The following is a 16,467-nucleotide window of genomic DNA, read 5'->3' as shown; positions in this document are numbered from 1 at the left end:
AGAGAGTAGGGTGGGATTTCCAATCCCAGTCAGGGGTCCCAAAGAGACTAGAGGGGAGTGGAGTCAAAGGAGTGAGAGGGAAGAGTAAGGGGGAGAAGGAGAGGGGAAGAAGGGGAGAGGAAGGAAAAGGGAGGGAGGGAGGAAGGAAGGGAAGGAAGGCAGAGAGACCATGAAAATGTATTAGGAAGATTCTCTGAGGTGGCAGTGAGAAAGCAGCCATAGGAACATAACGAATTACAAGTATATAAAATACAACAATGAACATCACTGTGCTGTAAATCGGTTCTTCAGTAACTTAATACTTAAATTTAAAGGAACACAAAGCTTTGAAACTTTGTAGTCCTGGCTTTAGTAAGTTTTTATCATTTTATGTGTATGGGTATTTTGCCTGCATGCATGTCTATGAACCCTGAGTGCCTGGTGCCCACAGAGGAGAGAGCATCAGATCCTTTGGAATTGTTGTTACAGACAGTTGTAAGCTGCCACGGGGGTGCTGGAATCAAACCTAAGAGTTCTAGAAGAGCAGCCAGTTCTCTTCACTACGGAGTCATCTCTCTAGACCCACGATGGACCATTTTTAAAAACTATGCAATGTTTTACATTATATATCCTCCATAAACACATACTTGGTCCATTATAATTTAATAGTTTAAGAGCTAACGGTTTCATTAGTCAGTGGTTAAAATCCTTTACTAAGTGAAGTTTCTTTTTACCAAAATATTTCTATGTATATTTTACACAGTCAAGTAATTCTGATGTAATAGATAAATGGTACTTAAAATCAAAGTTTTATGACAGAAACTGACACTGACATGCCTAGAAACTACCTTCTCAATTCTGTGTAATGGTGTGGATACTCTGCACTGAGATTTAAGTTTAGTTAGCCTTAAAAACCAAAAGTGCAACCAACAGCTCCATCATGGCTCTCCTGACTACTCTCGTGTGCTGTCATTACTAAGAAGCCCACCCGGCACTGTAAGCAAGTGCTTCTACTTCAAAGAGAAGACAAAACTTTAGTCAGTCCTACTTTGAAAAGAAAGCAAAAATGACAGACATCTTTTAAATATATTCATCCCCTGGTTAATATGGAACCATTTAATAGATATAATAACTTCAGGAGAGTCATTTTACATTTTTCTTATTTTATAAAAATAACGGTTAAAAACAAACCTCAACAAAAACCACATGTTCACAGTAGAGACCTCAGTTACTGTTACTGTTAGGTTTTAACACCTGCTCTTTGTGCCAGTTTCTGCAGCGTAAACAGCAGACACATCCACAAACTGTACACCCATACCTTAACTGTACAGTTAAAAATTAGATAAAGGTCGGGGCTGGGGATTTAGCTCAGTGGTAGAGCGCTTACCTAGGAAGCGCAAGGCCCTGGGTTCGGTCCCCAGCTCCGAAAAAAAGAACCAAAAAAAAAAAAAAAATTAGATAAAGGTCAACTGAGTCTCATTATGACAGCCTAAGTATTATCTTAGAAAGAATGTATTTTAATCTAAAGTTCCTAAAATTACTGCCAAACCCCCAGAGGTTCCTCCCTATATAATCCAGACAATTAGGCATCTCTGTCTGTCTGTCTGTTCCTGTTTGTCTGTCTGTCTGCCTGCCCGCCTGCCTGCCTGCCTGAGTCTCTCTGTCCTTGGGCCCTTATGCCCTTTCTCTCCAATTCTCTTCTCCTCTTCCTACCCCTCTTTCACATTGGCAATTCCTTTGACCTCAATCCTTGGGGCCAGTAAAATCACCGAAAAGCAGCTTTTCAGTAAACCTCCCTTTAATCTAATCTAATCTGGCATGAATTAGCTCATTTCAGCAGTGGAGGAATACTCTATCAAGTTCCAGGCTGGCCAAGGATAGTGAAATCCTGTTTCAAACAAACAAACAAGCAAATAAATAAGGAATTATAGGGTTGGAGACAGTGATCAAAGGCAATCGATTGATGCTCTTGCAGAGATCAGATTTGCTTCCCAGCATTCAAGATGGTGGAGCTGATGACCTCCTATAATCCATCGACCTAGTCTTCACATCTTCACAACATGATGACCTCCTATAATCCATCGACCTAGTCTTCACATCTCCACAACATGTGTACGCACACACATATATAGTCATGTGTACACACACACACACACACACACACACACACACACACACACACACACACACAAAACCAGTAAAAGTAAATCTTAAAATGTATTAATTATAATGAAAAAGGAACTAAAGTGGGTATGGTGACACACGTCTGTGATCCCAGCATTTGAGAGGCTGACCTGGGAGAAACCCAAGATCAAGGCCAACCTTGAATACATAGTAAATTCCAGGACAGCCTAAGCTACACAGTGAGATCTCTGACCATCAGCAGCAGCAGCAGCAGCACCACCACCAACAACAACCACCCCAAAAGAATATTTCCTTGAGCAAGAGGGAAAAGAAAAACCGTCATAATTCATGTCATACTTTTAGCCTAATCAGATAAGAGATATCTTCTCCCTAGGTATTTCACTATAAATTTTCTTAATTAATTTAAATAAGTTTAATTGGTTTAAGGTATAAAATATGATGTAAAATAAATATATATGAAATGATATCTGGGTATTCCAATGCTGTACTACAATCTGTAAACAGTCACTAAATGTATGCTAAATATAAATAACCTTATTTTTTAACAATCCAAACATAAATAAAAATATTATGAACTGTACCAATATTTAATATTTCTGATATAACTTGAAAAACAATTCAAATGAGATGATCTGTACATAAAAGTAAACTCTAACTTTCACAGGAAAGATGATTTTGGAATGTGATGGTGGCTCTCAGGAGGCAAAGGCAGGTGGATCTCTGTAAATTTGAGGACAGCCAGGACTACAAAGTAAGTTCCAGGACAGCAAGACTACAAAGAGAAACCCTGTCTCAAAAAAACTAAAATTAAAAAAAAAAAACCCCAGGAAATATATAAATAACATACCTGAATATTTTATATCAAACAATTGTGTATATTTGTTTATGGTCAAGTAATATTTGTTTTAGTTATTACTCAAATGCCAATAGCTTCTAGCTTCAACATATGCAATTTCCAAACAGATATGGAGATAACCAATAAATGCATAGAATGTTAGTTTAACCTAACTAGTAATGAGAAAGAAACCACATACAATTTTTTGCTGGTTAGAATGGCAAACATTAAAAATAAAAACCTGTAGATAGTACTCTTCTGGACTCACTGTCTCTTCAACATACTCAAATCCTTTCATTATATTTAACAAAGGAAAAGGAGATGTGTGTGTGTGTGTGTGTGTGTGTGTGTGTGTGTGTGTGTGTGTGTACTTACATTTAAGTATAAACGTAAGAGAAATGTCATTCTCATATATTACTAGTAAGTAAGTAAATATGCAGTCTTTAGAAAACACCATTCAGCAATATTTTGAAAGGCTCTTAGAACTGAAAATATAGTTCAGTAATAAAGTGCTTGCCTCACATGAATGAGATTCAACATTCAATCTCTACTGCTACTCAAAAATGGGAGAAAAATAATGTCTGGAAAAAGATCATATACTCGGTAATATGATTTAGTAATTTTCAAAGATGTTTGTCTGACAGAAATAATCTGACAAATGAGCAAAAGAGAACAAAAATGTCCGAACTCAAGTGTGGGGTGTTTACCTATACTATAATCCCTAAAAAGTGAGAAGCAGGAAAGTGAGTTCTGGGAGAGGGTAGATAATGATCTAAGCCACAGCAATATCTTATTCTAAAAATTAAAGGCCAATGGCTCCCACTATAATCCTACCCACTGGAAGACTGGAGCAAGACAAGTGCCATGAGCTCAAACCCAGCCTAAGCTGCATAGTGAGATCCCATCTCAAATCAAAACGCTTCAACTACCTGACACTCACCTGAGGGTCTGTGAGCAGAAGCAGCATGCAATCCAGCATGCGATCCAGCATGCAGTGCAGCAAGCCTGGGCTACTTTAGACCCTACTTCAAATTACAAATATGGCCAGAGAGATGGTTCAACAGGGAAACCCACTTCACGCAAGCCTGGTGACCTGAATTCAATCCTGGCAACCACATTGGAAAGAGAGAACCAATTCCCAAAAAAGTTATCCTCTGACTTGCACAAGCACCCTATAGCTATGTGAATGCCTACACCTACACCTACACACACACACACACACACACACACACACACACACACACACGCACACACATACACACAATTAATTACTCAATTAATTACCCATATACTCAATTAATACAGATATACTCAATCATAAATAAAGTTTAAAAATTTGTAAAGGAAAAAATAAAAACATTTAAAAATGGGAAAACTATGACTAATATTAAGAAACTGATATATTGTCCATACCATGGGTAATATAAAATAGCCTCTTAAAATATTACAGAAGTAACAAAAGTAAGCAGAAGTACTCATTACGGGGTTTATGACTTCATTTTATTTGATAAATTTTGGTTGATAAATATGTAAACACTGTGCATTTATATATACACCAGACATCTTCCTAAACAAAATCATGCTAATAATCTACTGTCTAATTTTTTTCTTTGTTTTTTCTATTTTCTGTAAAAAAATTACAGAATATATAAAAAAAAATTCATTGACAAAGCAAAAAATAGTACACCTTAGATTACATTTCAAATTCTCTTTTGTGAGACAGACATGTTGTTACATATCTGTAATCTCAGCATTTAGAACACTGCTGCAGAAAGACTTGTGAGTTTGAGAGGTTGGTCTGGCTAGATAGTAAGACTATGTCTCAAAAAAATTTTTTTTTTCAAAAAGAAAAATCTCTTTTGTATACTATGTAAACTTAAAATGGAATATACCTAAATTTTCAGTCTAGAGGACTTATTGGATAGTAAGCACTATTTGGAGAGATAAAGAGAATATATGTCAGTACCTTATCTCACTCCCTTTGCAAAAGGGTCCATCCTGTATCCTGTGTAATTCTGGTACGAGACTTAATAGGAGAGGCTCCTGGCCCAGGCCTCACACTTTACATCCCATTTCCTTCCACATACTGTTTAGATCTGTGAGCCAAGCAGAGTAATCAAACTGTCTCTGTGGAATTTAAAACTGATTAGCAAAAAAATTGAAAGTTTCTTATTTTCTTATAAAATGGTACTACAGGACCCACGTAAGCCATTATGCTACCATATATACAGCCAAAAGATGGGACTGTGCCACACACAGGGACACACACACGCACACGCGCGCGCACACACACACACACAGATTATATGATGCCATTCTTTTTTTTTTTTTCTTTTTTCTTTTTTTCGGAGCTGGGGACCGAACCCAGGGCCTTGCGCTTGCTAGGCAAGTGCTCTACCACTGAGCTAAATCCCTAACCCATATGATGCCATTCTTTAATCCTCTCAATCTAGAGATATTTAAAGATATTTTCAGTTACATGAATCAATATTTAATCTTTGCCTTAAATTGGGTTTTCTGTGATGACTGGTTGTGTTTGTTTGTTTGTTTGTTTGTTTGTTTGTTTTGAGACAGAATCTTGCTATATTGCCTAGTCTATCCTCAAATTCATCCTCCTGCCTCAGCCTCCTGAGTAGTTGGGACTACAGCCACACACTTCCAGACCTGGCTCCTTAACATTTTTGAATAGGCTTTTCACTATGCCTGATCATAAGTATGATATAAGATATAAAAGGCAAAGGGGATGGTAGGTTTTTCACATTCCTGATCATAAGTATGATATAAGATATAAAAGGCAAAGGGGATGGTAGGCTTTTCACTATGCCTGATCATAAGTATAAGATATAAAAGGCAAAGGGGATGGCACATACACATGCACACACAAAAACAAATGCTCTCTATCCTCATAAGCGAAATGCTTTCCCAAAGAGTCTGCAACTAGAGGTGACAACAGAAGAATGTTAGACTGCTTTTTTCCCTCCTGCATACCTCTTTCTGAATAGAGTAGTCCCTTAACATGCAGATACAAGATGGGGAGAGGCTAGCTATGAACCTAAAATGATCTTTAGTGGGGAGGAGGGAGAAGTGAAGCAGTTAGATATCATCCAGAAAAGTGAACTATGAAAACAAGTACTGTTCCAATTCCTGACAGACCCCAGATTTTGGGCCCAGATCTTTCTAGGGGGCACTAATTCCTACTTGTGAATTCCTAAGACATTCCTTCACATTTACAATAGAGATAACAATCAAAAAGAATTAACAATTCAAGAGGGGGATATTTAACTTTTCTAACAGATCTAAAGTTTAGATCGCCTTCAGGGAACACCTCAGAGAATGTAGCAACCTGCTACCAAACAACATCAGAGCATACACATTTCCCTGAGCAAACACAAAAGGAAAAAAAAATAAGCCAAAGAAAACAGAGATGTGCTCAATAAGGCCAAGTAACTCTCTAGCAACCTAAACAAATTTGTAACAGTCCCCAGAAAAGGAGCCAAGTTGGAAACTCTCTAGAGATAGCAACTTGCAGCTGTTGAAAACGAACAGCTTGGCACCAATCTACAAGAATCCCATAATGGCCATGGAAACACTGTATTCAATAGTATTAAGTTTATCTCAACACTACACAATCAGAAACAATTATAAATCCAGGCAATGTTTTGAATTTTGTTAACCAGAATACTGAAAAAAAATCAGTATAGCAAAACAGGATAGGCTCCTTTGAAAAGTTATTTTTAAAAATTACAAATACTTACATTTTTTGTCGTCATGTCAAAGTGTATTCTATTTAATATTGTGTAAAGCCATTAAAAAAACGTACAAAAATAAAAACCTTCGTCTTCAACAGTTCTTTAAAATATCCTGTTAAAGGGAAAAAGAGGGAATAGTAATGTAATAATAGGCAATACTTATGTCATATTTACTGAGACATGTACTTGCAAGTGAATTGTCTAAATTAATCCCTAGAACAGCACCATGAAAATATGTATCATTTTATCTCCATTCCAAATAAAAACTGGGGTTTAAAGCAGTTAAATAATTTGACAAGTCAGCTCTGCTCTCAAGGGACACAGCAGAGTTATACAGTATGTTGTTTTAGATAATGCACTGAAAGAAACCTCAGGGCTTCATGGAGAAAGCACTAAGTGTTCAAACACTGACAGACATGTCAAAAGTACACAAACACCAACCTAAAGGGCCTAGAACTGCACACTGAGGCAACCAAACACCAAAATATCTTAATGATAGTAATAGATTATAAACCCAACCATAAAAACAATTAAGAGATAATGGAGGAAATTAGAAAGCATCAATAGGATGCCAACTAGAAGCATAATGAAGTCTACAGTTGGTGAAACTCTACCATAACCATCATTATAAGCCAATTAAGGGAAGAATCAACCACAAAGGTTAACACTAGTTACTAGAAATGTGCAACAAAATATCGACATAATATTGAAATAGCTACTTGGAGCTGCAGAGTTAGCTCAGTGTTAAGAGCACTGACTGCTCTTCCAAAGGTCCTGAGTTCAATTCCCAGCAACCACATGGTGGCTCACAACCATCTGTAATGGGATCTGATGTCCTTTTCTGGTGTGTCTGAAGACAGCAACGGTGTACTTACATATATAAAATAAATAAAATCTTTAAGAAAAAAAAGAAATAGCTACTTATAAAATAGCTACTTAACACAAAATTTCTAGTAAAGAAACCTGGCACACATTAGTGATCAAAGTTACTAAATGGCCAGCAGCAATCAGGCAAGTAAGTCATCAGGAGTCTCAAATGTATTGAGATGGATATAATAACATTTCTGAGATACTACTGTCCAACATGCAAAACCTAACCATGAAAAATATCAGATAAATACACAGTAGAATATATTCTTCAAAATAATGGCTTAAATTCCTCAACACCATTAGTGTCAAAAAAAAAAAAAAAAAAAGAAGTAAAGCTCAATTCAAAATTGGGGTAACTGGAAAAGTCTACACTCCAGAATATGTGTGTTTTATTTCCTCTTTTTTGCTATTTTTTAATGATAGGGTGTTACTTCTAAGCCCTGGCCCGTCGAGAGCCCTCTTGCCTCCGCCTTCTAAATGCTAGGATTACAGGTACAAGCAACCAGGTCCAAATTCCATTGCTGTTTCTGAGTATTAGTCCATAAACTGTAGGATCTTTCCTTATGTCAAACATCTTTTATCTTAGAGAGAAAGAGAAACCTAAGACACTTTAGGAGGTGAGGGGCACAGTAACAAGAACTTTCAAATGAGACAGAGGAAATAATAAAGCGTGTATAAAATGTTATAATCGGTAAGTCCGGGCAAAAGCGATCAGCAGTTCTTTGCCCTACTTCTGTAGCTTTCCTTGTTTTTGTGTGTCTATTTGCTTTTTGAAGAGAGAATCTCATTATTTTTCCTTTAAAAATCACTGCAGCAGCAGTAGCAGCTCATGCCTATAACAGCACAACTCAGGAGCTGAGGCAGGAGAAATCACAAGTGTGAGGCCATCTTAGGCCAGGAGTAACATAGTGAGATCCAGACCACCCTAAGCCATACAGTGAAACTGTGCCTTAAAGATAATTAAATAAACAAATATTAGATTATCTTAAAACAAAAGTGAAGTTTATTAAATTTTAATATAGACTTTAAAGCACTGGGGTTAAAAGAATGGCACTCAAAATAAAAAAAAAAAAAAAACCACCTGAGAATGTAGAGATAGGAAAATCAATAATTAAATGCCAGTCTTGGATGACAGCATGTTCCAGAGCAGCCAGAGCTACATGAGATCCTGTCTCAAAACACAAGTGACCAGAGACATGGATGAGAAAGGGTTGGTATTATTGAACAACCCTGGGGCCTAAAGAAGGGAGGAGGGACTGACTCCACACAGGTGTATTCTGACCTTCATATGCACACTGCGCCATGTCCACCCCCACACACACATCTCACACACTGACAAATGTCTTTTTCAATTTCCCCACACCCATGTACATATAGCCAGCATGAACTGGACTCAGTGGGATATAAGAGAAATTCATAAAACAGAAATATGAATGCTAAAAATAAATTATATACATATATGAAATTCTCAAAGAATAAAATAGTTTAAAATATTTAAAAGATAATTAACATCACAAACATACACAAAAATAGAAAACAAAAAAATTAGATCACTTTATAACCTACTAAAATATATTTATGACAGAAAATTAAGTCTTTCCCATGGAAGACATGATTTTAACTCATTAAGTTTTATGAACTTTCTAAGTATAGATTCTAAGCAAATATTCCTCCCTATTATTGTTCTCTTGCTTAAAAAGTTGGCGGTGGCAATGTGTTCACTAAAACACTCTCTTCTCCTTCCTCACAGATGGTCTGTCCATATAACGTATGACTTAATGCGGGCCAACAAGACATAAGCAGATACTAATGAAGTGAGCTCGCAAATCTGGCTACAAGGATCTCTTTTTCTCCCCCTCGCTGAGCCCAGAGCATGGCTGTAATGACTACAGCTGCTTGTCCCTATGCATCTGCTTCATTTTGTGCTCAGTATTCAATACTGTATCATATTTCCTAAAAACTAGGCTACTGAATAGCACTGTGGTATTCAAGCAAATAAAAAGAAACTGACAAAAGGCTAGAGATGAGTTCAATAATTAGAGCACTTACCAGGAGCCTGGGTTACATCCCCAGTATCACACGGAGTGAAGGATAGTTTAAAAATCAGGAAGTTAACAGAGTCTATTTCGGAGGCAACCAATAAAGCGTTGTTTGCCCACACCAATGGACCTGGCAGAGCCGAGTGCAGTCCTGTTTAGGATTCTCTGCATCATCTCAGCACGGGCTTGGCACAGACCAAAAACTCTAAATGTTCCCTGAACGACAGATTTAACAAAGCCGAAGGAGCCCAATGTCTATTGAAAACTTTACCATAATATTTCTGCGCCTCAATTTCTGCCAAGCATTAAAGGCATTCACACTATATTAAATAAGACAATACTTATAAAGTTAATAAAACACTACCTAACACAGTCTGAGAAATCAACGGCAGGCAAGAGGGAAATCAGTTCTCATTTCCCATGAAAAGTTAATGTTTCTTCTTCCAAAGTAGATAATGAATAACTTATATAAAGGAGAAATAAAAATACAACACAAAGAGCAATTTTAAAACAGAAGAAAGCTGGGCAGTGGTGGCATGTGTCTTTAATCCTAACTCTTGAAAGGCAAAGGCAGGCAGATCTCTGAGTTCCAGGCCAGCCTGGTCTACAGAGCAAGTTCCAGAACAGCCAAGGCTATACAGAGAAACTGTCTCCAAAAAAAAAAAAAAAAAAAAAAAAAAAAAGAAGAAATGTTTTCAACAATTAAAAAGGTTAAGTATCTTAAATGCTTTTAAAAAATTGTGCTTTCCTTTCGTATTGACCAATGTTAAAATTACCTGAAAATTTTTCATATGTGACTTCGAACTTTCCAAAATGTCAAGAAGACAATGGACACCGAATATTTTCAGAAGTTGCTATCTTTGGCATTACTGGTAAGCCTCAGATATAAACCAGCCATGTGTGCTGATGCATGATGTTTATCCAAACTCGCAACTGCACAGTCCTTCCTGTTTCCAAGTCGTCTGTTAGTTAAAACATAAGTTCTTCTTCCAGCTTCATGAGCACATTATGCCAAGCTCAAAAAGTCAATCTTTTGACCTCACCATCTGCCATGATCTCTTGTCAACTTTCAGACAATGCAGCTCCCACAGATGGTCTCAACATGCAAGCCCTTTTACATTCCAGTCACAAGTTAGAGGCTCCAGCATAAAACCCAAGGTAATATACTAACCAAAATACTAACAAAATACAATCATAATTTGTAGGCTCCTTTTATCAGCTATGAGACAGAATTCTAATACTGCCAGTAAAAGAAGCTATGGAATTAAAGTTCATCAAAGAGAACACGTGTATTACTAATTTTAAATTCATTCTCATGATTAAAAGTTTAAAGTATCTGAAATAAGCACTAGATGTAAAATTCGGTGGTAGAGCACTTGCTTAGCATGTGGGAGACTCTGGATTGAATGAATACCCAGCACCACAAAAATACAGACATAAACAGATGAATTAATGAATAAATAGCAAAGGCATACTGGGAGTGTAATCAGGTATAGATCACATCCTAGGTTCTTCCTGAACCACTGCCCATATACCTTATTGATCCAATTTCACTTCTCTCTCTCTCTCTCTCTCTCTCTCTGTGTGTGTGTGTGTGTGTGTGTGTGTGTGTGTGTGTGTGTCTTTCTCTCTCTCTGTGTGTGTGTGTGTGTGTGTGTGTAGGTACGCATGTGCCACATCACACATCACACATGTTAAAGGAACTAACTGGTCTCTCACCTTCTACCATATGGGATCAAACTCAAGTCATCAACCTTGGCACTGAGCTCCTTCACATATCAGGCTACCTCTTTATTACTTTCCAGCCATTCTACTATTCTTCATATAACTTATTCATAACCCCTTGTCTCAGGGACTCTGTACAGGCTGTTATTCTGTCTGGGAGTTTTATCTGGTAAATTCCTTTTCAGATCTCTTCTCAAATGTCCCTCCTCAAGGAAAATAATTCCTTTTCCTCCTCCCAGACTAGGTCAGAGGCTTCTACTTACTGTTAGCTGCTTTCTCTTTTCATAGCATACCCTGAGTTGCCATAATATATTTATTGTGATTACCAGACTGGTCTATCTCTGCCAACTAAAGTGTAAATTCTATGAGGGTGGGAATCCTTCTCATTTAGTTCACATATGTGTGTATATAAATATATATGCATACACATGTATATGCATATATATACACACATATAAATATGTATACACACATACAGTAGGAGTTCAATATATATCAGTATTTTTAAATACATGAAAAGTCAATTCAACACAACTTAGCAGTGGAAAATGAAGACAAACATTTAGCACATGCACATCTGAAATGTTAGTAGACTACAAGCAGAATTCTGAGTATCATAGTCTCATCACAATAAGCAAAAAGACTTTAGAACAACATACTTATATTTGGTAACTTTTTAAAATTTATGTATTATGTATAGTGTTCTGCCTGTATACATGCCCACAGGCCAGAAAAGAGCACCAGATCTCATTACAGATGGTTGCGAGCCACCATGTGGTTGCTGGGAATTGAACTCAGGACCTCTGGAAGAGCAGTCAGTGCTCTTAACCACTGAGCTGTCTCTCCAGCCCCCTGTGTTTTAGTAATTTTGAAAAGTTATAATGTAAAATATATTTGTAGTAGAGAACATTTAACTTCACTGTTTGAGAAAGAATTTCAATTTCTTCCTTCTGGACTGTCTAGAATTCATTTTGTAACTTGTGCTGATCTCAAACTCGTCTATCCCTATTAAATGCTATAAGTGCTAGGATTATTTGCAAAAGCACTACATTCAGCTTAATTTTACTCTTAATGTAGAATAAGACATAAAAATTCATTTTTTAAAGACAAGGTTGGGGAGCTAAACACTTTTAACTTTTAGAGTTAAAAGCACTGGCTTCATCTCCAACTGCATGCCAGAGTAACGGAGAGACTTTGACAGCCCAGGTTATCACAGTGCCTGCTGTTGCCACTCAGCTCTCCTATATGTTTTTCCACTGGAGTTATGAGCTGCCTGTCCTTCTGTCCTGTGGTATTCAAAACAAACTTTCCTTCTGCAGTGTGCACTTGGGCGGTTCTTGGAAGAGTGAGGAGACAGCCTGTCAGCCTCTGCTCATTAACCTAAGGACCATGTGACCAGTGAGGTGGCCATCTTGTGATTTGGTCTGCATTATTTGTTGGAAAAATGCCACAAGAAGATCACACTGGGATTTAGAAGTTTCTGGCTAATACTTAGCCAGGTAGCCTTTTGTGGCCAGATTGGTCTACAAAGAGAAACAGCATTTTGGAAAAGTGAAATACCTTTGTAACCTAACATGCAATTGGTTCAATAAAGACTTCAAATTTCAAAAAAAAAAAAAAAAAAAAAAGCACTGGCTTCCCTTCTAAAGGATCTGGGTTCAATCCCCAGCACCCACGTAGTAGCTCATAGCAGTCTGTAATTCTAGTTGCAGGGGATCTAGTGTCCTCTTCTGGCCTCTGTGGGCAGAAGTATAAACATACAGAGGCAAAACAGCCATACACATTAGACAGATGGATGGGCAGGTGGGTGGACAGATGTACGGATGGACAAATGGACAGACATATATATATAGGCGGACAGACAAAAAAGTCACAGAGCTAAGGACGAAGCTCAGTGGTAGTAGCATAATTGCCTTGCATGTACAAAGCCCAGTGTTTCAGTCCCTGAACCACACACATATAAGATAAAAAGTGTCCCAAAATGGGATAATTTAAGCCACAAAAAACATCAATCCTGGATTACAACCTAAACTATAAATCTATGTGTAAAAGTCCATAGTGGGGGAGGGCAGGGTGCGGAGGATGTTTACCTGGAAACCAGGAAAGGTAATAAAAATTGTAATGTAAATAAGAAATATCCAATTTAATAAAGATGGAGGGAAAAAAGTAAAAATAAAAAAAATAAGTCCATCGTGATAAAAATAAATAATCTGAATAGGTGAAAAACAAGACAATCCTTTATGCCTGTAATTACCTCTGTGACCGCAAGCATAGTACCTTATCTCTAAAACTCAGATCCCCCCTTTAGTTATTTTCACTTGATCCTGCTTATAAATCACCTGTATGTTCAAAAAAGGAGTTTGTTGGTGTCCCAAGACAAAACTCATTACCATTGCTATGCATGCATGCATTAAACTATCTAATCAAGGTCTGAAAGAACATGTCTTCGTGGGTTAGTAGAAAGATAGGGACAGAAATATTCTCCTGTGGCACCAGGAGACTGGCTTTGCTTCCTCTCTTTGAATGAGAACGTAACCTTGCTGATATTACATTGGTTTCAGATACAGATAAGCCTGATACAGATAAATTCTTTTTTTAAAGATTTATTTATTATATATTAACATATATAATTATATATAAATACATACATACATACATATATACACACACACACTATAGCTGTCTTCAGACACACCAGAAGAGGGCATCTGATCTCATTACAGATGGTTGTGAGCCACCATGTGGTTACTGGGATTTGAACTCAGGACCTTTAGAAGAGCAGTCAGTGCTCTTAACCACTGAGCCATCTCTCCAGCCCCAGATAAATTCTTAAATGAAAGGAGCATACATGACATCCTTCTAAATGGTACTGTACTCTGTGATTACAATATGATAAATGGACAAACAGATTTTTAAATTTTTTAATTTTTGGTCAGTCAAGATGGTTCAACAGGCCTACGACCTGAGTTGGTAGGAGAAAAACCAACTTCCCAAACCTGTCCTCTAATTCCCATCCATATACCATAGCAGATGCACACATATAAACATCAAAAAGTAAATGTAACATAGCTTCAAGATGGCTCATTGTGTAAAGGTGTTCACTGCCAAGCCAGACAACCTGAGTTCAAGCCACAAAATGCATATGGTGCGAGCAGAAAAACAATTCCAACAAGCTGTCCTCTGTCCTCAGCACACTTGTCCACACACACACACACACACACACACACACACACACACACACACACACACACATAAACATGAGCACACAAATGCACACAAGTTCACATGCACATAAAGCTAATGGAATAAAAGTAAGTACTAACCCTGTCTTAAGGTTGAGGGCTCACATATGCTAGGATAACATTCTCTTGCTGAGTGACACTCTGCTTAACACCATGCCTTTCCTTTTAAAGGGGGGGGAGATATCTCTACACAGCCCTGGCTGTCCTGGAACTCACAGAGATCCTCCTGCCTCTGCCTCCCAACTACTGGGACTAAAGATGTGCACCACCACATCCAGCCTGTACACTGCTTAAAAAGAGACTGAGGGGTTGGGGATTTAGCTCAGTGGTAGAGCGCTTGCCTAGGAAGCGCAAGGCCCTGGGTTCGGTCCCCAGCTCCGAAAAATAGAACCAAAAAAAAAAAAAAAAAAAAAAAAAAGAGACTGAATTATTTCTATGTTCATTTCTTATGTTTTAATTTATTTTTTAAAAATATCCAGATTTATATAAACTTTTACACAAATCCTACAATGACAAACCTGGATAATATTATAATATTATAAACAAATAGTAATACCACATGTGTGCACTGAAATGATGCAAAATGTTATTTTAGCTTTACTAATTCATGTATTTATTAAATAAATTTCTCTTGATCATCAGGTACGTATCAAACACTGAATAGCAAAGATGAGCATTAAATGGCAAACATTAAAGGTGCCATGGAAAACAGTGACGTAGTCTATGCCTTCATGGTGCTTACATTTTAACTATGAAAACACCCATCTACAAGTGAACTTCACAATCAACCACTTAGTGACAATTAGTACAACTGCTAGAGTACACATAAAAGATAAAGAGAACATGGTGGTTTTGTAGAAGACTTAAATTTGAGTTTGAACAAAGCATCAAAATAACAAAACACAGATATGCACTAAGAAAACAAAATCCCAGCAAATGCTGGCTGAGAGAAAAGGGTACACTACAGCCAAGGGTACCAGTACAGGGGGATATCAGAGGAAGAAAATAGAGAAAGTTCAAGGAAGTATATTCTTAAAACAAAGGTGGGTAGGTGCAGGGAGACAGGTTAGAAACCTGGTCATAACGGAACGATGTCCCTTTTCAGATTAGTGGAAGCAGAACAAAGGTTTTAGATAAACAGCTATAATGTCTGAACCAGAAATCCAGGTTTCCAAAAGTCTAAAACTTATTTGCATCCTAACTATTTAAAATTTTACTACATTTGTGTATATACTTATTTAGTGTATGCTGGAGAGCAGACAGGATGCACGGACCACAGCCCTTATGTGGAGGTCAGAAAACTGCCTTCAGGAGACAGTTTTTTCCTTCTGGTTTATGAGTCCCAGGAATTAGCTCAGGTCATCAGGCTTGACTGTCAGCGCCTTTACCTACTAAGCTATATTGCCAGTCCTGCATTATAATTCCTTCAAACATAGCCATATCAATTATATTTGGGTTTCTGTTATTTTATTTGGAGCCAGGATATTGCTATACAATACAGGCTGGCATGAAACCCTCCAATCTCACTGTTCCCAACTTCTTCCTGCCTCTGTCTCCCAAGGGCTAAGATTACAGTAGTATCACTATACTCTGCTACTTTCTTATTTGTTTTTGCCTCCTGATTTTCTTTTAAAAAGCAAGCAAACAAAGACAGTGCCATACAGAACCTAGGCTGACTGTATAACCAAGGTTTAAACCAAGCTTAAACTCCTGATCCTCCTACCTTCAATTCCCAAATGCTAGCATTACAGGCTTGTGCTATCAGTGCTAGAGATGGAACCAAGGGCTTCCTGTACGTTAGACAAAGCAACTATTAACTATCCATTTCACATAAGAGCACTGAACACCCTTATACTTTACTATATAAATTCCCTAAAGTAAAT

At 37.4% G+C, this 16,467-nt stretch overlaps 1 protein-coding gene and 1 pseudogene across 14 annotated transcripts in view; one reads left to right on the top strand and one right to left on the bottom strand.

Annotated features, from left to right (window-relative positions):
- Nucleotides 1-16,467, bottom strand: part of Tfdp2 (transcription factor Dp-2) — a 141,009-nt gene that overhangs the window by 98,875 nt on the left and 25,667 nt on the right. For 7 of the 14 annotated variants that reach the window (XM_017595584.3, XM_017595583.3, XM_006243556.5 and 4 more), the window contains one exon: nucleotides 6,715-6,820. The exons of 1 other annotated variant lie outside the window; for it this stretch is intronic. In XM_017595584.3, the coding sequence (XP_017451073.1) occupies nucleotides 6,715-6,729 (15 nt within the window). In that variant the 5' untranslated portion in view covers nucleotides 6,730-6,820. Of the gene's footprint in view, nucleotides 1-4,925; nucleotides 5,056-6,714; nucleotides 6,821-9,627; nucleotides 10,034-16,467 lie in introns of those variants that run through there. 6 more of the 14 variants (XM_039081176.2, XM_039081183.2, XM_063265220.1 and 3 more) reach the window with 2 other exon arrangements.
- On the top strand, nucleotides 12,434-12,591 carry LOC120094461 (small nucleolar RNA SNORA44; annotated as a pseudogene).

Source organism: Rattus norvegicus, chromosome 8 (genome assembly GCF_036323735.1).
Source record: "Rattus norvegicus strain BN/NHsdMcwi chromosome 8, GRCr8, whole genome shotgun sequence".
Lineage (NCBI taxonomy): Eukaryota > Metazoa > Chordata > Mammalia > Rodentia > Muridae > Rattus > Rattus norvegicus.
The sequence above is the reverse complement of the archived record's forward strand: the minus strand, read 5'-3'. Positions and strand labels throughout refer to the sequence as shown.